The following is a 23,382-nucleotide window of genomic DNA, read 5'->3' on the forward strand; positions in this document are numbered from 1 at the left end:
AAAGGTTAATTGTGAATAGATACTTAACGAAATTCTTTTTACAGGGAGACAGAAGGTGAGGTCAAAGTGGAAAAAGGTAAGTTAAGAGTAAAGGATAAAGTTAAAGATAAGATAAAGATTTTCAAGTCAGCAGACACTTATGAAATCCACCCTTGATACTTAAAATGCTGATTGAAGTGACATCTTGAGAAGTCAGAGAGCATACGAGAGGCAGACTAGCACATACATCTAAAAGAGGGGAGGAGGACTGAGGAAGGCAAAGACTCATTAGCCTAGCTTCAGCCTCTGGACAGATTTTACATCAAGTTATTGAGCAATCAATTTGTAAATAGTTAGATGGGAAGCAGATGATAAAAAATAGCTAAGGTGGGTTGTTCAGGAACAGACTGCAACAAAACCAACCAACTGCAACAGACCCAAATATCGGTCTTCACAGGTATAAAAAATAGTAGGAGTGATATAAATGCGACACTTGCCCTTAGATGAGCTAAGAAAAGACTACAGAGCTATGTCAGCCAGGAGGTGACCCAGACGGCAGAAAATGCTGTTGGAAAAAGAACTACTGGTGGAGAAAACCGAACGAACAGAAAGCCAGGCAGACACTGCATTTGTGACCACCCGCTCGGGCGGGAACTTACGGGGTGAGAGCTGAGGCGAGGGGCTGGCGGGAGGCCGGGTGCAGGCCGGTGTCCCCTCGGCAGGCTGACGGGCGGCAGCGCGATGCAGGTATCGACCCCAGCGGAGCTCGGCGGGGCCCAGGTCCTGGCCAGCATCTCCAGCTGCAACAACATCGCCCGTGAGAAGGGCGGCGACCCCACCGCCCGGCCGCCTCCGTCCCCCCGGGCAGACCTGGAGCCGCGCTGCCAGGCCCGGCCGCCGCGGGGCGGGAGGCACCCCGGCTCCCCTCCACCGCCAGACACCCGGGCCGCATCCAGCCCCGCCGCCCGACCCGCTCTAGGGGGGCCCCGACACCGCCAGGCCCGCCGCAGCCTGCCCGGAGACGGCAAGGGGCAGCGTGGAAACCCCCGCGGGGAAACCCCCGCGGGGCGACGGCGGGCACGGCTGGCCCGAGGAGGCACCCGGCGGGGATGGGGCCTCCCTCCCTCCCTGACCCGGACCCGGCGCCGCTCACCTCCCGCCCGCCAGGAGGACCAGCGCCGCTGCTTCTCCCCGTCAGACTCCAGCCCCGCACTGGCGGGCGGGCGAGCGGGAAGGCCGCGCCTCCCCTGCCGCCGCTGCCCGCCCCCTGCGGCCGCGCCGCCACCGCTACCCTCGCGGCCGGGCGGCTAGCGGCGCGCGCCCGCCGGGGCTGAGGCGGCGGCGAGGCGACAGTAGCGGGGGCCGGCCGCGTGTGGGGAAAGAGAGGGGCGCGGCCGGCCCGGCGGTGCCCTTGGCCCCGGCGCCCGGTCACTGCGCTCTGGCCCCGAACGCCCCGGCCCTGCGCATGGCCGCCAGCAGACGCAGAGCCAGCCCTGGCTGCCGCCGGCACGGCGCGGGGACCTCGCCGGTCCCCAGGGGAGCTCACGGCCTTGAGGGCAAAACGCACCGCTCGGCCCCGTCTCGGCTGTCCCGGCCGAGGTTTGTTCGTCGGCGGGAACACTTGTCCCGCCGCTTTTCCTTACTCTCTCCTGGCAGAAGGGTGGCAGGAGAGAGTAAGGCCCTCGACCGGTGGCGGCTGCAGGGTGGCAGGTATGGAATCATAGAACCATAGAATAGTTTGGGTCGGAAGAGACCCAAGGCCATCTAGTCCAACCCCCCTGCAATGAGCAGGGACATCTTCCACTAGATCAGGTTGCTCAGAGCCCCATCCAACCTGACCTGGAATGTTTCCAGGGATGGGGCATCTACCACCTCTCTGGGCAACCTGTGCCAGGGTTTCACCACCCTCATTGTCAAAAATTAATTCTGGCGGGGTCTTGGATGTCCCTGTGGCCCAGGCCGGCTTCCCCGGGTGTGGATAGCGGGGAGGTTGCTCCCCATGTTTGCTGTATACCTGGTGTACTCTGCGCAGGTGGGAGTTCTGTTCTGACTTCACTGTTACACAAAATGAGAGGACATATGGGGTTCAACTGCATAAAAGTGAAGCTAAACCCCAAGATCTGAATTCTACGTGGCTTGGCCAATGAAATTGCCAGTGAAGACAAATGGAGCATTTTACTGAAAAAGTGTAGCTTCTCATTTTAACATTTTCTGATTTACCAAATTCCATCTTTCATTAAGCTATGCTGTATATACAACGTGTAACCCTCACCTTTGTGTTTAACACATTTAAGACTGATCAACACAGATAATGATATATGTTGCTCGTATTGCAGCAAAAAACTAACACATTCCCAGATGACTGAAAAGCAGTCATGTGATCACAGTGAAGCACTGAACACACCTGTTTTCATCCTTTGTGTGTGCATGCTGACATGTTTCTGTAGTGCATTAACTGAGGACTTAAGCAGAGTGAATCATAAAGTCAGTTCAAGCATTTGTTTCAGTATATAATCAATCACAAACAGCTATGCTGTAGAATTTGAAAGGAGAGCTGAGAAACTTTTCCATTGTAGTTCAGAAGCCATTTTTCCTCCAGTTATTAAATAAGTTTTTTTCATGACATTGAAAACATGTATTTTTAAAGTATTTTTTAATTTGGTAAACAAGTGCACAGAAAACCTATTGCCTGATTTTTCAAACTGCATTTTTAGGTCACAGTTGGTGAGACGGTCAATACTCCACAGAAGTCAATGGAAAGGTGAATCTGTTGACAGACTACTCAGAAACACCCTTTCCATGGTGAGAAGTAGCATTTCAACCCTTCAGTTTCTTGTTCTACTATTCTCCTCGTCTTTGCTGTTGATTCAACGTTGTCATCCTAGGCTTGTTTTTCTGTAGCCAGTACAACTACAGTAGCAGGAGTTCAAAAATTTGAGTCCAAACAACAAATGTATCAAAAGAAAAAAGCAGAATATTATTTTCTGCATTATTTGTTGTGGATTCTCCTTATCTGCTACTTTATGTGACTCTTGTAGCCATAAAAGTATTTAAATTAAACAGGCATATATAGTCATGAGACTAATTCATGCACCTTAAACTGATAGTGCATCATACATAATGAGAACCATCATAATCCTATAATTCTTAATTTATTTGAATTATAGCCTTAATAAGAAGGCTGTAAATCTGAATGCTTGTGATTGTTTTCCTGTGGGATTTTTTTATATTACTGCAGCATAGAGTCTTGAAGTGAAGACTCATACTTGTAGGAGATGATGCATTAGAAGACCTGTGTTGATTTTGTAACAAGGAGAGGGCTTTTTTCTTATGCAGATAGTATGGTTAATGATCCTTGAATTCTGTTACACGTTTCTTATGCAGCTGGCTGGCCTGCGATTGCTCACTAGCTATGTTTTCCATGTGAAAGCATCACAGGTTCTGCCTTCCAGCCTGCACTGTGTAGGTTGTGTCAGCACCAACCCTAGTCCTTCATGCCTGACCCACCTGGGTTTCCACAGATGTCATTCAGTGTCATTTCTCACCTACATTGTTCATGTCTTCTCCAGTTGTTTCTCCTCTCACTAGGTGCAGACCTACCTAGCTTTAGCCTTTGTGCACAGAGGTAGATGAGGAAACTTTTGAGTTGTGGTAATTTACCAGCCTGTTCAACAGACACCACTAACTTGATATCTAGTACATTTAAAAATTAAAATCAGGGCAGTTTGGAGGATTGCACTTGATCCTATGTTTTCCTTGCACCTTTTTGAGGTTTTGCAGTTTGAATATCCTTGTTTGAAATCAGGACTAAAACATCTACGGCTTCCCTTCTATTTCTGTGTAACTGATCCATTCAAGCAGGAGAAGTATAAAGAGGTCTCCGTTTTGCATAGAGTTTAGCATGAAAGCAAGAGTATGTACATACCTTTCATATACTTAAACTCTTTGCAAAACTGGGACATGTATCTTTAGTGAGATGATGAAATTGGATAGTTACAGTTCTCTCAAACTACATACAAAGATCTATGGGCAACATAATCCTTAGGTATCCTGTAAAAGGGATGTCTTAAACAATCTGTTAAAAAGGGAGATTATTTTCTCTTAGCAGGTGTTTTTCTTTCTTTAGCAAAGTCCAGGGCAGCATTATTATTTGTTCCTTTAAGGAATGGAACATAACAAAGGAGTTTCCAATTGGCAAATGGAAAGAGATATTCTGGTTCTTCCTCTTGGCAAGGGGAAAGCAAAGCCCAGGGGATTTCCCTGTGGAAAGAGAGTAAAAACAAACACACAAAAATTTGCTTCCTATCAGGGCAACAAATCCAAATACAATCGTTTCTGATATACCAGCCTCAACCCAGCTAATTTCATAATTTAGCAGAAAAATACAGTATTTCCCAGCCAGGAACATTGAGGCCAACTAATTTTTTCTTATGGCAGCCTGCAATTACTCTAAAAATAAAACTTACACCTCTTACTCGTTCTTTATAAGGACAAAATGTATCTGAGAGATTTAGAAAATCGAAACCTATTTTAACTTTTTTTTGGTAGAAACAAATAGTAGTTTTGTTCTTTGCTTCCTTCTGATCTTTTAATTAATCTGATGTCATTGTTTACTTGAGAAGATGTTGTCTTTTTAAAAAGAAACCCTAACCACTAACTAAACAAAGAACAAAAATGAATGGTAAATACCTCAACTAAAACCGCTTCCCTTCCTTCACTCTTTGGATTTAATCAATTTGTCATGTCCCCTTTTCACTAACTGTCCAGGTATCACTACTTCTTTCAGACCCTGCAGGATCTGAATTTCAGTAGTCAAAAGCAAGGAAAGAAAGACCAACTGAAATAGGTAAATAAAAATATTTAGATATTCTTTTGAGGAGAGGAGAGGAGAGGAGAGGAAGAAAAGAGAGGAGAGGAAGAGAAGAGAGGAGAGGAAGAGAAGAGAGGAGAGGAAGAGGAGAGGAGAGGAGAAGAGAAGAGAAATAGGAAAGAAAAAAGAAAAAGGAAAGGAAAAAAGAAAGAAAAAAGAGAAAGACTGGATGAAGAGAAAGAAAGCCTTTATAGAGCACATTTAATAAGCCATAGTTGAGAAATCCTAGCAAATCATGCGAAACAAGACAAGGTATTTCCTTCTTTCCAAGAGGAATTACAAATTAAGTGCGATTTGTCCAAAACAGAGGACCCCCACAAAAAAACCCCAAAACCCAAAGCAAACAAAAGTACAGGAGAACCAGGCTTACAATTCTATTTCTGAGGAAATCTAAGTAGAAAAACATTGAGGATTGTTTCTGCTTTTATGATCTAGCAGATTATTCACCAGAAAGAAGCTGAAGGAAGGAAACCTCTCCTAGCTTTCTCAGACTCTGGTTTTCCATAGCTATTGTTGAAGCCCGGTGAAGGGGTATCAGGACCTTTGTTCTTGGCTTTGTATGGATCACAGAGTCATGTATGACCTTTCCACTTCTCCCTATAACTCTGAAACAACATTTGCTTTGTGGTGTAAGTTATAGAAGGTCAGATTATTTCTTCTTGGTTTGTCACTGTTCATCTTAGAAGGCATCTACAAAATGAGACAGTAGGTTCTAGAAGTGTGATCTTGTGCCTGCAATAATTGTTGGACCCAAAGCCAGGGGAAAAATAGATGATTTTTATAATGCAAACAATTAAATCCAGAACAAAACTTTCAGTCAGTTGACTTGTTAACTGAGAACAGATGTATGTCCATCCTAGAGAAGCATGGCTATTGCAAAACTGAAAAGCTAATTTAAAAGACAATACTTGCCTGAATACTAAAGTAGCTGAGGGAAGCATAGGCTAGATTGCGGCTTGACCACCATTTGACAGCCTAAGTCTAATGTGTTTGTTTTTCTAACAGATTTTAGTTCTTTGAGTTCAAATTTCCTTCACAATGCTGCAGAGACCACAGGTTTTTCTTGAGAGCAGAAGTGAAATGAAAATTAATCAAGATCACACTGTGTAGTACGTAGCATCATGGTTGTAAAAATGTAGAAATATATAATCTAATATGTAAAATATTTGTAACCTTCTTATTACATGTATGTTGTCATAGGTTAGGTCTTCAGTTCGTTTATTCTGAACATTTTGTTTCACTGAATGGGACCATGCCAGCTATGCAAGATATTCCCTGACAAATAAAAATGTGATAATTCAACAGCAACTGAGCACTGTGAGATGAAAATCTGTATCTTTATAGAACAATGAAACACTAATTCTGTTCCCAGTCCTGTGAAGATTTATGTAGTTAATTCCACAGAAATGAACTGAGGCCAGTGAGTTGCTACAGAGCCTGAGAGTTTTTAAGCAGTTCTTTTCAAGATCAAGACAGTATCTTTTTCTTCAGGATTTAAGTTGTCATTCCCAACACATTTGTTTTCCAGCCATAAAACTTAGAGGAGTGTATCAGTCTGAGATATTTCCTCTCAAAGTATACGAACATAAGAAACACCATACTAGGTTGGACCAATAGCTTATCTAACCCATTAGTACATGTTAAAGAGCAGCAAAACAAAATGCTATTTAAGGAGAACATGCAAGCCTGGATGGTCTATTTTGCACTCTCCTCCCAAATCCATATTTGTCTTAGTAATAGGGCACACGCCTGAAAAGTCCTTTTAGTGTTGCTTTAAGTGCTGTTGTTTCTGAATTTGTCTAACCCCCTTGTGAACCTGCTGATGCTGTTTGCCTCCACAGCCCTCCGTGGCAGCAAGCTCTAGAGGCTCTCTGCCCACTGCATAAAGATGCACTGTCTTAGTTGTAAACTGATGTCCTCCTAGTTTCACTGAATCCTCTCTAGTCCTGATAATGTTGTATGAAAATTATTGTGGGCTATTTTAAGGGGATTGTGAGAATGTTCCAGACTTACTGTGGGATGTTTAGGGAGAGGACCAAAAGTGGGGAAAGGGATGGATCAAAGGGGATCAGGGAGGAATGAGAAAACAGAGGGGAAAGGGCATTAAAAGGGCCAGTTAGTACATGATACACCCCCCCTTCCATCTCCCAAACTTTTTGTAGGCTCTCAGTTTCCCCCTGCTCCATCCACCCACCCTCACCTCATTCTACTAGCTAAGTGTGTCCCATTCCCACTTACCCTATGTACTTCATCTTCCTTTTCCTCACCATTGGCATTCCCCACCACCAATTTTCCCTTATTCTTTTAGCATGTTTGTGTCAGAAAGGTGTAAGAACCCAATTATATGGAAGAGTTTTCAGGAACTTAGAAATAACTAAGCAAGCATAGGATGTTAAAAGAGGGCTGAATGAGGCTGGGCAGTTGGTGAGGAGGAGATTTCATGGCTCCGCCACTGTGTTGTGATAAGGAGTGCTCCAGGCCAGGCTCCGGTAATGGAGGAATGGTAATAAATTTTAGTGCTCTTCCCTTGATAATGCTGTCTTGATGGAGGGTATGCGGCAGAATAGAGTTCATCCCAAGCACTGGAGAAGGTGAACAATTTATTGGTAATTGTGTCAAGGAGAAGGCAAACCTGAAGTATTTGTGTGACTGCAGGGGACAAACCTGACTCCGAATAGCTAAGTAAAAGTCCCATTGTTTTCACTTGGAATTTTGCCTCTGCAAGAACTAAATGGTGAGATTTGAATATTTGCAATAGATTAGTGATATCAAACAAGGATAATACTGAAGTTATTAGGAATTACTTTCCTGAATGTAGTCTAATGCACCATCTAATTCTCTGGTTTCAGTTGGTTCCTTATTTTGCTTATTTTTAAGAGTGGCTTAGCTTCATTGTGTCTTACATAAATGTTTCCCTTCATTTAGCGCAACATACTGTATACTTTACCAGGAAGTAAAGCAGTCATGTCTGCTCCATTATTAGCACAATCTATGTGAAGATAACTCAGTTTATATTTAGATTTTTATGAAATGTGGAGCAATATCTATGACTCATGTTTCCCCAGCTTCAGAAACAGAATGTTCTTAATCCATAATAAAATCATAGGGCTCCATCTCGGAGAATAATTCCTCCAAGTCACAGAACCACTTATAACCTTGCTGGTGTACATATCAGTGGAATTTGAACAGATTTCCCCAGAAATGCCTCAAATGATATTTCAGGGATGGAGAAGTGGTTGCAACTTAATAGGTTCTGCAGGCCTATTCTGCACACACTGGGCAATTTGTATTTGTTCATTCCATTCCTCAGCTCCGTGTGGATAACCAACCCTCCCATCCCCTCTGTTTCAAGGATTCACTTTGTTTTTTTCACTCTCTCCCATCTGTCATTCACTTGTCCTCCATTTTACCCATCTCCATGACCAAGGATTTATGTTCCCTACTACCTTGATGATGTTGCATTAATCTCATTCAGTATCCTCCACCTACCTATTTTTCCCTTTAACATCCATTGGGCTCCTTTACTCCTCCTTCTCGCAAGAAAATCCGAGTACTTGCAATGTCTTCTTTCCTCTTTGTCCCAGATCTCCAACTGTCCTGTTCCTTCCCATTCCCCGTTAATGCCTCTTTGCATAGCTTCATAGTCCCAGCCTTCCTCTGCCCCACAATACCCTTTTGCCTGTCATTAATTATCTGGGAATAAATAATTTAGGATGTTCATAGCCTTGTGAATGTACTAAGTCTATTGCAAATTAGAAGGCAAAAGAGAAAGCCATCATTATCTTAATTATGGGTGTCATCAAGACTGCTAAACTGTTGCAGAGATGCTTTAGTGCCCTGCAAGTGGGTCGTTTTTTTCCCATTCTGGTTTCTTGTTTTTTTGTTGGGGTTTTTTTTTTTTCTTTTTAAGGATTTCCTGTTAGAACACTTAGAATATTTTTGAATGAATGAGATGCACTGTTCAAAAGTTATTCTGGTATATGCACAGGTACAGGTGGATGAGACAAATGCTATTCAATTGTATACATGAGTCACAGGACTGCAAAAAAGGCAGAGGAAAAATTAGAGGTGGGTTCTGTGACCATTCCTCAAGTCCAGCAATACGATACTTCTCAGAATTTCAAGTAACAGAGAAATTCACATGGAAATTTCTTTTTCAGTAGAGTACATCCAACAAAACAGTGTAAGCACGTATATAAAGGCTGCACATGACTTCAAACTACAAGATTGACTGTCCAGCTCAAAAAACCCCACACTTGCCTCACTTCTTTTTTAATAGTGAGCCCAAAATATGAAATTTAAGGACCAAATACTTCCATCGGTAGCGGTGGTAGTACTCTACCAGTCCCTCAGGGACTACACATCTTTGATCAAGTCAAGGACATAGCATATTTATCTCGGTATTATAATTTTGTGCTACGAAGATGAAATACACATAAAAAGAAACAAACAAAAAAGACAAAACGACTGTATCTTCTGTTGCATCACCTTCATTGGAAGTAGCTGTGGTCTTTTTTATAAATTTATAAACTTTGGTTCACTGGCTGGTTTTACATATTTTCATTTGAAAATCTCTGAAAACTTATTATGCATACTTAATAAATTAGCCTCACCACATGCATTCAAATGCTATAATCAATCTATGGAAAAGTTCAAATGATGCAAAAGTTGAACCTTGATGCAACTGAATTCAGTGAGATTTTTTAAGGAGTCCAAGGTCTCACCAGAAGAAATTCTTTTGCCATTAACAGCAAAACATGCTGATGGAGTCAAGAAATTCTGGCACTACTGAAAAAAATCAGTGGCAATGATCAGCCATTGCCAGACACTTACAGTGACTACAGCAGACTATGTTCTCCAGAGGTGGATTCAGCATGTTTTCAAAAACCTGTCTTTTTGTTTTGTTCTTTTAAATTATTCTGTTAATGCCATTTTAAGAAAATCAGCTTAACAGAAATTAGTCTGAATTTCAAAAGTGGTTAACATAACCTTTCATGTTATCTAGGAACAGTACTAGAAACTGTGGATGTAGCAGAAAAGAAGGGAAGACATGAGGTCATCATCTCTACAAATGAAGCCTCACAGTCCACAGTCACAGAGAGGTCAGTCAGTTTTGCATGTTTTTCAGTGACAATTTCTAGAATGCATTTTTGCTGACTGATTCATGGAAAACTATGAACATGACAAATAAGTGAAGCAATGAAATATTCTTGCTACCAAAATAGGATGAAATAACTTAAGTTTTGAATTTTAGGAGCACTTGCAACTGTGCAGTTTAAGCTGGTTTAAGTTAAGCTGCCCCTTTATGCCATTCCTCTTCCTGTCCTTCCTACTGGCCTATGTGCGTGGCTGTCAGGTGAATCAGACCAGTGTATGGATGTGGCTGAATCATTCTTTTCCCTTTTCAGTTGGATCCAATTCCCTGGTCTGACTAACTTCACAGCTTTGAACACTTGCAGAACTGAGAGAATGGAGAAGAGTGGCCAAAGGGAGGGACTGCTTACAGTAAATGCTGCTGTCAACAGGAATTTACAATAAACCATAGCTAGCACAGCCCTGGCTCTAGCTTCCTGGGCATTGATTGTTGGTACCACTTCTTGGGAATAGTATTCTGGGATCTGGCTACCCCAGGTACACTTGGCATAAAATTCCTCAAGTCCCTTCAACAATTTATGAGTATCTTTCCAGAGTTTCAATTTTGTGTCCCTGACTTAAATACATTGGGGACATAAAACAACGGAAGGAAGTGCTTTGCAGCCTTTGTAGAGGCATTGCAAAATCCCCTTACACTAGAGTGATGGATTCTGTGCTTTCATTACATCCCTCTGTGAAAATGTCCATTTTGCTTTCCACATCTTTGTCTTCTCTCCTTTGGAGGCTCCAGGCTCTGCACCAGCATAGGGATAATGGTTCCCCTTGACTGAAGACATTTTTATTGTTCATGGCAGCAGCTCTTCCAAAGTCTACTGTGTCTTTTTACCCTCATACCCTGGATGTATATGACACAATGGCAGATACAGCATACATTGCAGCATTTAATGATGCACAGTTTTATAAAAATAATCAGTGTTATTACCAATAAGTGCCTAAAATTTGCACACACATTGATTTTATATATTATAGCAATATATATGCATATTAATAGTGAATTTTGAAATAGGTACATAAACATAAATTAAAAAGTACATATGCAATTATTTTAATTAGTGTTGAACTAAATCATGTCTATTACAAAAGGAGAAATAAAATACCGTCAATAGCATTTTCTTCTGTAGCCCTTTATAGCCTTTACATGACACTCCTCCCTCACTATGTTATCTGAATGCCTTAAAAGCTTGAAAATACTGCTGCAATGTTCTGTAAAGTGTTACTGCTCCAGTTCTGCAGATTGGGAAGGGATACTAAGGACTTAGAAAGCAGTGAAGAGACTTGATATGAGGTCTCAGATTCTGGTGATAAGCACTCAACAGTGGTTTCTAGAGAAATGGCTATCTGTGACTCAGAAAACCTGGCCCCTACTTGAGACAATCAAGTAGGGAAAAACGTGCTTCAATGTTTGGATGTCATGTGTGATTTTAGGAAAAGCTTTCATACATAGTATGCAAATTGAAGCTGGTAGAAGACATTTCTGTGTTTGCTCCTGGGCAATGCTAGAGAGAAAAATCTGAAGTGTGCTTAATGTCCCCAGCTGAACAATGAGCATAAAAGGTCAGTTTGGATTGTATGTGATGATCTTGAAATTCGTTTTGAACTGTAATTTATGTTAGGATTTAACAGATTGAAATTAATGAAGTTATGCTAGTTTGCACTACCTTGTGTAACAAGTGCATAGAGCAGGGTATTACAATAGAATGCTTCATTAGGACACGATTTATCAGCCACTTGAAGTAGGATGAATCTAAATTTGTCACTGCTGCACCATGAAGAGAAGATAAACGAAGATGTACATGTACATACATTTTCTTTAGTACTTCCTGAAAGCAGTGCTGTGCTTGTGATGGTGCCTTGTTCTGATGTTATGCGCTAAATACAGTAGTACAGACAACAGTTCCTTCCGCCTGCTTGGATAAAGATGTATTAGAATAGACAGCTTAAAAACTTTTTACCAAGTGTTGAATATAGATAATATATTTACATGTTCATTGAGTTCTTAGTCTGTTTTCTAGCAATGGTACCTATAGTGCTTTCTGCAATAAGGATCTGCCTGTTAGTCTCCAGATTAGACAATATCTTACAGATTCAGAGGGAGAATGTTTTAAGAACTTGGGCAAAAAGTTCAGAAAGGCCAAAGCAGCTTTGGCATTAAAGTCCCATTTTCAAAAGTGGCTGCTGTGTGGTAAGATGCAGGCTCCAAAGGCACAGAACCTTAACTTCCAGCTTCTATTAACTTCATAACCATATTGACCATACTCCTCTACTCAACGCCCGCTGATCTAGCTGATCTATGAAGAGCCCTCGTGCAAAAGATTTCAGCTGGTAATGGTGATAATAAGGTGAAATGCATTGAAGCTCATTATCATTCCCCTGAACTATTTTGTTCTCTAAATGCATACACATATTAATTTGCTTTGATTTTTTTTTTATACATGCCATATGAATAGTTTTGAATGTCTTCTTCCAAGGAGCGTCTTCATTCACCTCTTCTCAGTTTTCACTTATCAAGGGTCAGATTCTGTTCTGTGCTGTGTGCTTCATTAGCCTAAAGCTGTTTATATTCCTCTGTGTCAAAGGGTTGGCTTCCATGACCAGCTGTAAACAATTAGTCCAACTATTTGACCAGAATTTAACAAAGCTGGAGATTGAATTAAATTCTCCAGACTTTCTAAGTAAGGGAGCAGCAGGACTGATTGTGGAGAGCACAATTTAACACATATTTCAATAAAACCAAATGTCATTCTTTTCAATGGGTGCATACAGGGGTTGCTTGGAGTACTTAGCCTCAGCTTTGTCCCAAGGAGTAAGATTGAGCATGCTTTATGAGTACCTAGTGGACAATACAAAGGCAAAGGGATTTCTTTATCATTGCAGTTGCCTCAACCCGTTCCATTAGAAAAATTATTTTATTAATTTTTTTATGATTCTTGACAACAAAGTGCAGGTAGTATTCTGAATAAGCCTTTGGCAAACATTCTTCATCCTTAATATGACTTTTAAAATATTTTATTTCATTTATACAAATGTAAATGCTAAAGCATTAACAACCACACTTTTCCTGTTCTGTTAGAAATTTCTTAGATTCACATTGCAGAATAGCTTTTTGTGTTTTAGAGAATGTTTGCCTCTGTCATGCATTAGTGATTTAACACACAATGCCACTCATTTCTCTTCAGTCTATATTATACAGGCCACCATGTCCCCAGTTATTTTCACCGTACTACATTAAGTGCAAATAACAAGGCCAACTTTAAGTTGAAATAATTGAATGGAGTTAAACCAGGAAAATACAAAATGTAGTATCCCTGTAGCTATTTAATTCTTCTGTTATTTATGCTCAGTGTACCAAGACCAGAAATGTACAATGGAATCACTAGCTGCAGAATCGTTAGCACCATGTACTACACGTACATTGTTTTCCTGTTTTAATACCAGAGCCACTACCAATTACAGGTCTCATTCAGATGATCCCAGCAATAGGTGCCATCATCAGTCCAGGTGCTAGTCAACTCATGCAGGCAGATTGGCAGAAATGTTCCTTATGCTGGGTGAAAATATTAACTACTGCATAACATATTTAGAAAAATATACTATCAAATTAATTATTCATTTAAAATATTCATTTGGACCTATGCAACATAAGGAAAGTGAGGTTTAACTAGCTTATATGAAAATTTTTGTAAAAGCAAATGCATTAAGACGACATTTTACATGAAAATCTCACCAAATCAATGTCAAGATTCAAATGTCTATTTTTAATGTTTTAATTTTCTTCCAGTCACACAATTGTGCTGGCCCTAGAGTAAACAGTAAAACACATTTACCTGATGTGAGTTATCCCACTGGAACAATTTGTGCGAATAAAGTTTAGCACATGTCAAGGACTGCAGGCTTAGGTCAAAAGCATGGAAAATTTCCAGCATCAGAAACAAAAGAATGTGTTCATGGCATAAAAATTGGGAAATGTTTTATCGTTTGAAGTAAACAGAGACACACCTAGTCCTGTATAAGATGGAGATCTGAGTCTAAAAACTCTTTTTTTAGACTGTGCCCAAGCCTCAGGAGAGAGTTACCTTGTAAAGTTCCCTGCAATTCTGCTTGCCCAATTGTCTAAGCTCAAGGCCTGGTGGGAATACACAGTTTCTGTCTGGCTCATGTGCCAAGATCTGCCACACTTCTGCAGAGTGAAACATAGGATGCAGGTGATAAGGGGGAATGGGATGATAGTTGTTGTCCCATTATAATACTGAGATTTAATGAAGGAACAAACATGGCTGTTGGAAGCAGAAAGCATTCTTGGGTTCTGTGGTGTCATTTATTTACTTTCTGTGGTCATCTGGAGCAATGATTTATGATTGCTTTTGCCTAGGAAAGCATTACGACTGAGGCAATGAAGCCCTTGGATTTTAAAAGCAGTGAGTCAGAAGAAAGAAATTATCAAATACCAGAACACTGAATAGATTAAAGTGTAAAATGAATGTTTCCACCTTCTGTTTTAGCAAAGGTCCAAATTGCATGAAGTATCCCATACTCCTGAATTTGAAATGAAAAGTGAAAAAGAAACATCTATGGAAAATATGAAAACGGAGCTTGCGAGTGAACATTTCATGGCCTTAAGCATATTTACATACTTAGACAGGCAATGTCTATATTTGATCTACAGTCTGGAAGTCATGCTAGTTTGATTGGTTTGTGTGTTAGCTTCCCAACCATATCTGATCTTTTTTATCCTCTTCCTAAAACATGGGAGGAGCAGTATGCATTTACAAAGCAGAACCACAATAGGAAGAAAAACTGCTACCATAAATGAAGGTGGTGTATACCAGATAAATTGGTTAACATCAACCCACTTATTCCAAGCAAACACCAGTGCATGAACAGTGCATAGCAGCAGAGCTAAATATCCCATCTTGCTCTGAAAAGAGAAAGAAAATAGTAAGCTATTTATTTTTTCCAACTTGGCAAAAAGAGGACTTTGTTAAGCAAATATGGAAATCAGGAAGGGCCTCAACCAACACACTTAAGTCAAAGAAAAGAGACCATTGGCTTTGAACTAAAATTTAAGAACTATAATTCAAGAACCTGACTGTACCCCTCTATGCCACCATAAGAAAAAACAGATGAGGCACATTTTTCAACTACTGTGGTGATACTTAGCTAATATACAGAAGAGATCATGGATTACAGGCTACACTTGAAACAGGGTGAGTTCTCAATATCTCAATTTATAGATGTCATCTGTATCCTAAATTACTTTATTTCTGTGATAAATTATTATGAGTTCAAAAGCAGATTTATAAATGGCTTAATTGATTATTTGCAAAGAAAAAAATTAAGGTCAATTAAAATCAGAAACTCTAGTAAGTCTAGTACTATGACAAAAGTAATTGCACAGCTACAGGAAACTGAAGTCTTTCATTCCACTTACAGTGATAAATTTGGCTTGGAATGTCTACGAAATTCAGGAGTAAAGGAAATTTTATGCTAGAGTTACTAGTAATTTTGAGTTTCTATTGCATAACAATCTTGATATTGTTGAAAAATGGCATTAGTCATCAGTGAAGTCAAACATTGCCTTTCCAAGTGCTAAATCTACAGAATCTGATTTTCAAGTATAAAGGTTATTTATAAAACTAATCCAATATATTAATATTACTCTTCTGGGTTTCTTCACCATGCTAATTTAATACTGAAAGCAATCATACACTAGACCTGTCCATATAGATTCTCTGTAGAGCTGAAAACTTTTCTTACAAATAATGCACTTCATAGGGTCAGCAGAATCTCAAACCACTAATTACAGGAAGAGATACATTTCAGCTCTGTTTTTCAAATTCAGTCAAAATTTTCATGCCAGGTACTTAGCAGGTTATTGAATTTTCAGATTTTGGTGTTCAGGGACCTAATTCAACACTTGCTTAACTCTAGTGTGATCATATTGATGTCAGCAGAACATTATTCTGATTATTATTATTATCTGATTATTACTGTGTATAATACTGGACAACTAAGAGCAAACCGGATACTTAGGTGAACAACACAAGCACATCTGTAGCAAACTCAGAACTGGCTGGATTTGATTATGCATCTGTTCTAAGATGTCTCCTTTTCAGAATACACCTTTCTGGAAGGTGGTATGAAGCTAATAACGCTGCAGATGGAAAACCTTTGCAAGTATTACTGGGCAGAAGCCTTCTCCTGGACCTTCCAGCCACCTGGTACTTCTCAGGCGGTAAAGAATTGCCAAAACAGCTCCAAGGGAATAACAAGCAATTTTCCTTCTGTAGCAGAATCCCATGTTGCATGGGAACAGTGTTGGCTTGTTCAATACCACCTACTCCCAATTTGTCAGGACACAGGGCATTCCTGAAACATGAGATACCCAGAAAATGACTGAAATGCCTTCAGCACCAAAGATCTTTGACCTAAGAATAGGTCCTGAAGGGACAGCTGCTGCTTGTCACCAGTTCAGATGAGCAAAAAAAGTGGTTTGGAGTTGTCTTCCCACTTCATACCCTGAATCTGACAGCCTTTTCTCCTGACAAAATAACAAATGAAATTAACACTTCTTGCAAAGCAATTAACAACAAACTTTTAGATTGGTTTCACTAAATCCTCTGTGTTTGATATTTCTAACACCTAATGGACTTAGTTGATAACATAAAGTCCTACAAATGAGGACTAATGACATGCAATAATGACGTTTATGTGTACCTGAATATAGTGGAACTCTCTCCAGGTCAAAGAGTGACTGACAGATGGGATTGATGTTATTGCCAACAAGGCCAGCAAAGCAAGTCCCAGAATTCCAAGAGACACATAAATCTCCATTCTCCAAACATCGTGTTCAATCCATGCATTTTCTTTTTTTTGTTTGACCTGCCAAAAGAACACCATATTTAAAATAACAGACTGGTACACTTAGCCATTTGTGTGAAACACAGCCATTTTCACTATAACATTCAGCAAATAAGCCAAGAAACACAGTAATTTTGTTTGTTTGAATGTCTCTGAATGTAACTGCTATTTATTTCTGGTGATAAAATCTTCACTAGTATCTGCAGAGCAAAGGTGGGCTTTAAGTGAGAAGAATGTAGACTTCATCAGCATCTTGGCCTAGGAGAGACTGGTTCTGAGGCCTGTGAGTCTGCCTTCACAGCAGGAGAAATCTTTGACAAAAAAATTCCATCTAGGGCTAAATGCCGTATCTGGGAGATTATAACAACAGGAAATATATTAACAGCACTATTTTAGGGAGCTAATTCAGCAGGCATTCTTAATTATGGTATCCTGCCAGAATAGTTGTTTAGCTCAATTTTTTTTAAAACAACAACTTGGTACCTTCAGTTGCACTGTGCTTTTAATAAAACTCTAGATTAGACTTTGCGAGTAATAAAAATGTACATTTGCAGTGTATACCTTAAATTGGAATATTCCTTATACTGCAATACTCCTGGCACTCAAGGCAACATGCAAGTATTAGGAACTCTCTAGTCACAGGGTATCTTAGACAGCTTTGCCAGCCAATTACTGCCTGTGACTCAGAAGCATGATTGAAATTCTATCTTTTAACAAGTTAGCGTGCATCAGCCCAATTGTGGAGCCATCAGTGTTCACAAATTCAGTTTCTGGCAAATACAGATTATTGAGATTTAGCTCAGCCCCTCCTTCATTGCTGGCTAAACAAAGAATATGTCTAAAAATGGTGTGTGCTTAGTTTTTGTAGATAGTTGGATTCCACTGGTGCAGAGAAGATTAATCCACACTAATAGTGTGCCAAAGACTTAAATGTTCCTGTGAGGCAGGTATAATTATGTGCATTTTACAGAGAGATAAAAAATCCCAAATGAAGAAAATGACTTTTTTAATACACACTGGCACAGCTGTGATGACTCTTGACTCTCTATTACATGCTTTAACAACTAGGGCCTGCTCCATTCCATAACAGTGCTCTGTGGGAACCTGCTTCAAAATCAAAGACAATGAAAATGGCTTCCCCCCCCAACCAGATTTGCTTGAATGAACAAAATGAGGATTTTTTGAACACAGAAGGGTTGGCATTTGCCTTCCCATCATACCTGCTGGAATGCCCAGTTCAGCAGCTTGTATCTGTATGATCTTCTCATTGGATAGCATAAGCTATAGCAGGCGTGCATTGCAGCGAAGAAAAAACTGAGAAGTCCAAATTGCTTTCTTGATAACATCCATCTATCCAGCCACTGGGGAAACCTTTTATATTTGGTGCCAAAGTACATCTGGAAACCAGCAGCTAATATTCCTGGTAAATATACTAGTGCTAAAAGGGTAATTGAAACCACTGGTAAAACTTTGTTTATGACAAGGATCGGAATTTTATAGAAAACATTTTCCTTTCTGGTTATAAAAGGATATATAACATCTCTCATAGAAGTGTAAATAAAAATTAATAATGAGATCACGGACGCTATCTTCATTGGCAAGTGCCACTTGGGGAACAGATTCTGCTTGCAGTGCTGTTCTGAAGAGTGTTCAAACTCACCAAAATGGTGTGCTTGATGTAAATTAAAAAGTGCAGCTGCTTCTGGTGGATTGGTGACTTGCATATCCACATTCTGGAAAGGACAGAAAGGAAATACCAAGTGAGTTCAAGAAAAGATTAAAAACTTCAGTAATGACAGTATTTGCCATCATGGCTTTTACACTGTACTGCACTGAAACCATATACAAAATGTACAAACTATTAAAGACAAGATAGCTTGAAAACATAATTTTTTAAACAGCATAGTCAGTAGTTGAGCAAGGCACTTTTAGCACAGATTTCTCATTTGTCATTCATTATCTGTGGCAATTTCAAAATAGATTTTAATTCCAAGAAGGTAACTACACCACAAGGGAAGATGTATTTCATTATGTGAAGCATCATTACAGTTTCTTATGATATGAGCTACAGATTTCAACTGTAAAATTTCAGCTACAGACTTAGTGATGCAACCCAAGTAATATGCATAGTAACAGAATCCAGAGTTGAGACAATAAAATATTTCATTCAGTCACTGATATTTTAATGACATTTAATTGGGGGAATAAGGATGTAAGTAGAAATGTGTGGGATCCAGCATATTAGACCAGCTGCACATCTGCCAACTCCAGCATCAAGTCCTGTAGTCTTCTTCCTCTCCTTCATAAATGTAATATTGTCTTCTTAACTTTTATAAAAATTGTGGAACTGAGTCACTTCAGTTTAAAAAGCTGAATTTTCTCCTGCCAAGTAGGCATGACTTGATTCTAATCTCACAGAAGATCTTGGCAGAATTATTGCAGACTTTAGAAGGAGCTAAGCTAGTGCAAACTTTTAGTGTAATATTATAAACTGGTTTACACTGAGATAATATATTAAAAGATTGTCCCATAGTTATAGTTCATGGAAGAGGTACATGATCAGTATACATACAAAATGAAAATATGTGTACCAACAAGAGGACATTGCACTTGATGCAGCAGACAGCTGTCCAGGGGTGGAGAACTGATAACATTAGGTAATAAACATGTAACTCCTTTAATATTCCAGTGAAATATAAAGTAAAACTGAACTAATGCTGCAATGGCTCAGCTTTAGAATGACTGATGTGGCAGATGTCCAGACCTCCAGAAAGCGAAATGGCACTGTTCGTTTTGAGGAAGGCAAATATTCGTAGTTCGAAAGTTGCAAGTTAGTGTTCTGCTGTGATACAGGAGATCTTCCCATCTCGGCAGTATTATCTGGCTTTACTCTTAAGAATCATATATTACATTGAATCTGATTAAGCAGTCAGTTCAAACAAGGTACGACTTGTAAATAACGCAAGGGTTAAGTGGGTGCAAGTCTCACATTTGTCTTCAATGATACATAGGTGTTTTGTTTTGACAGAGAGATAAAAAATGTATACTGCTATCTTGCTGTAAAATCCTAACTGGAGACAAGGTAGCCTGTTTCCCACATGTCTGACTGACTTGCCTACAGTGACTCATAGTAAAATTAAATGGCATGGTCTTCATTGGGATTTTTTAGCTGAATAGCTACTACATGTTTATTTGATGATAAAAGCATATCTTTGTAACAGTGACGGTGTAGCCTAAGCAAATCTTTTATTCTCTAGTCTGTGAAGAAAAGTAGAGTGTAGTCTATGCATTGCAGAATTGGAAGTTGGTCTAAATTACACAAACCGAGATTCACATCTGAACCAAGTTTAACCTAGAGATACCCGTTTCTTGACGAGAGAGTTTGTAAAGCCTAATACAGTATTTCACAGCCTGTGAGACAGTTCACTTTAGAACAGCTGCTACTTCTGTGCATCAGCAGTTGCAGAGGCAAATGCTGTTGGAGTGGATTTTTCTTCTGGACTTTTTTGTGTGGTGTGGAAAACTTACTGAATGCCATGTGGCAATTATGAAGACCCCTCCAAAGATAAATTTTATATTCCTGTGCGAAAATCCAGAATTATTTCTACAGAGCTTTGCTCATATGGTAAAATGCAACTGGCAACTAACCCTATGTAGTTTTTAGCTGGTCCAAACTGTGTATCCTTTAGCACGGACTGTGATTAAAACGAATGAGATGCTTTCTACCTTTTTATCTCTTCATGTCAATATTGTGACAAGACTTTAGAAGTATTGATGATATGCTAGTGTGATGGGAACACAGTGTTGCTGGACAAAATCGAATGAAAGATCGCAATATTCTGTGTGACACATGAGCTGCTTTTTTACAGAAACATTACCAAGTTGCTCAGGTTTCCTGTGTTTCTTCTTGGCATGATGCTCTGACCTGCATTCTGATCAGTGGTGTGACTATCACCTTCCTTCTTCTCCATCATGGAAACTCCCTGCAAAACAAACACAGGATGTAAAACAGGTTTTGAAATGCTCTACTGGAACTTTGAAGTCTATTTTCCCTCAGAATGTTTTCTTCCCTCTCCTCTGCCAATTTGCTGGAGAAGGTACGATAATCTAGGGAAAGGAAAGTCTGTTCTCTGAGAAGAGAACAGAATAGCTCAGCTTATTTTTTAAGTAAAGCAGAGACTAAGGGAGGATATGAATCAACAGAACAAAATCACTGATGAAAAATAATAACTAAGCTAAATTCTTGTGTCGCCAGTGGAATGAATTAATTAATTCAGGCTGAAAGTTTTTAAATTGCAACAATGAAGTTCGAAACAGCTTACGGAAATAACATGTAAAATGTTATGAAGATGGATTCTGGTAAGTTCATGAGACTTGCTGAGGAAAGAAACTCATGCAAATGAGTGGTTCCTAGTATTTTTTAGGATTTAGGATTTAGATTTTAGAATTGGTCTACCTGACAGTCACTCTGTGGCTTTAGAAGTATATTCTCCATTTGAGATTGCCAGGAAACCCCAGCTGGAGTTTCACTCATGTTGTTCTAAGGTACACTGGCAATACCCATTCACCCACAAGTACCAGCAGAAATGGTTCGAAGCTACTAAAGACTGTAAGAAATCAGCAGCTGCGAAAAAAAACCAAAAGTAAGAGATCAGCTAAACTGAAAGAGATGTTTCTGAAAATCCTAGGATAGCAGGAAAGACAGTATCTTGAAGGCTGTAAAATAATTACAAGGACTGCAAGGGCCCTGCCACAAGGACTTCCCATGTGTGCATCGCACTGTTGCACACTGCAGGAGGAGAGCACCACACCCCTGGAGCTCAGGGTGCCATACCACAGTGGGACTTTTTGTGCCTACTTTTAGGACAGCGGCTACATAGCTCCTCCATGTACCTTCCTACTAAGCAGCTGAATTACTAGATATGAAACTATTTTGCCAACTACTGATTCTTTTATATCCATAAACCTTTTGGGAAATTGTATGGACAAAACACACTTTGACAGTTGTCCTTTTTTTTTTTTTTTTTAACTGCGTCTGGTTCCTTCAGTGGATGAGTCCCACAGTCTTCTATTGTCTGCTAGGGGGGTTTGCTTTCTGCCAGGCCACCAGACTCCTGAAGCCAAAGTATTATTTTCCTAAGTATTTCTCTTTGGATTTTTCCCTCCTGCTTAGCAAGCTCTCCCTTTGGGCATAACCTTTCAGCCAAGTGTTGCAGAGCCGGGTCAACAAGAGCTCCTGTCTGAAGGTCAGGCTGTTAACCCTTTCCTACACCAGCTAATGGATGGTTTGTATACCCTGCACACAAGAAAGCATGGGCTGATGAAGGCACATTTCTATTTCCCTCTCTATTCCTAGGGCTAGTGCCAGTGACTTTATCACAAGTTGCAGGGTATCAGATAGCTTCATAAAACCTCAGCTCCTGCAGTCCCATGATTAGTTAAGAATTTCTACTTCTGTGTGTTCTAATATACTGTATTTCTATCTGTTAGAATGGCAAAGCATAGTTTACAAATGGAACTCAGTATAATGTACTTACCTGGGAAAAACCAGTAACAAATACAGTGAGCTCCCAATCTATTTTAAAAAGAACTCGGAATATGAAGGGCAGTCACACTGTTTTTGAGGCCTCCTCTCTGATTTTTAAAGTTTGACGTGGGAAAATAAAAAAGACCTAAACTTGTAGACTGACTTTTTACTCTTTTAGGTAATGCAACTGACTTCTTAAAATTATTAAAACAGCTTGTGGCTTAAATCTTTGCTGCTTTTTAATTTTTTTCTGTACTGATCTCCTTTGAGCTTTCAACTATTAATATTACCAGTCTACATGAGCTTACACAGTGATCCCAGATACTTCATAACGCTCCTCTTCTGACTACCACACTATCTTGGGGGTCCAAAAGCATATTTTAAGTTGTGAAGCTCTGCATGGAAGAGCTTTGCTCACATGATTCTTATGCTTCAGTCTCTTCCGAACTCTTAATTTAGAAAATTTAGAAGAGTCCAGTAATAGCTTCTAGCTAAAGTTTTGTATTGATGAGGATGTAGTAAATGATATCATGATGTGAAAAGAAAAGTCCATGAGCTAGAATGCCAGCTGCTGATCCTAAAAGCTAATTTATTGGTTCTTTTGGGAAACAATGTTTAATACAATGCTAAATACAGCATTAACAGTTTATGCGGCAGAAGACAAAACGGAAAGGAAAAAGAAAGTGTGTGTGAATGCATGTGCTCATCCATGGAAATATGGGTTATAGCCACGCGACTGCATGCAAGGAAACATAGATGCCGAACCATAACAGTCCATTTGGCTTCTGATACCAGAGTTGACACAAAATTACTTCTTGGGTATGCCCAACAACAAAGCACAGTAATAGTCTTGGAAAACCCTAAATACAAGGCACTTATAGTTCCACTATTCAGTGCCTTATGAATTGCCAGAAAGGCGTCATCTACAGCATGTGTCTTTTTTGAACATATCTAAATAAAAAAATTTAGGAGTCTTGTGAGAGACAGAAACTAA

The 23,382-nt window shown here is 39.9% G+C and overlaps 1 protein-coding gene across 1 annotated transcript; it reads right to left on the minus strand.

Annotated features, from left to right (window-relative positions):
- Positions 1-14,660: 14,660 nt before the first annotated feature.
- Positions 14,661-20,832, minus strand: STEAP1 (STEAP family member 1; the record flags this gene model as incomplete). The annotated part of the gene is made up of 4 exons (XM_082014790.1): positions 14,661-14,918; positions 16,718-16,882; positions 18,082-18,594; positions 20,740-20,832. 4 exons carry the CDS (start codon positions 20,830-20,832, stop codon positions 14,661-14,663), a joined length of 1,029 nt encoding a protein of 342 aa, XP_081870916.1.
- Positions 20,833-23,382: the final 2,550 nt, after the last annotated feature.

The sequence above is a fragment of the Phaethon aethereus genome (assembly GCF_964289735.1).
Source record: "Phaethon aethereus genome assembly, chromosome: 2".
In the NCBI taxonomy this organism is placed as follows: Eukaryota; Metazoa; Chordata; class Aves; order Phaethontiformes; family Phaethontidae; genus Phaethon; species Phaethon aethereus.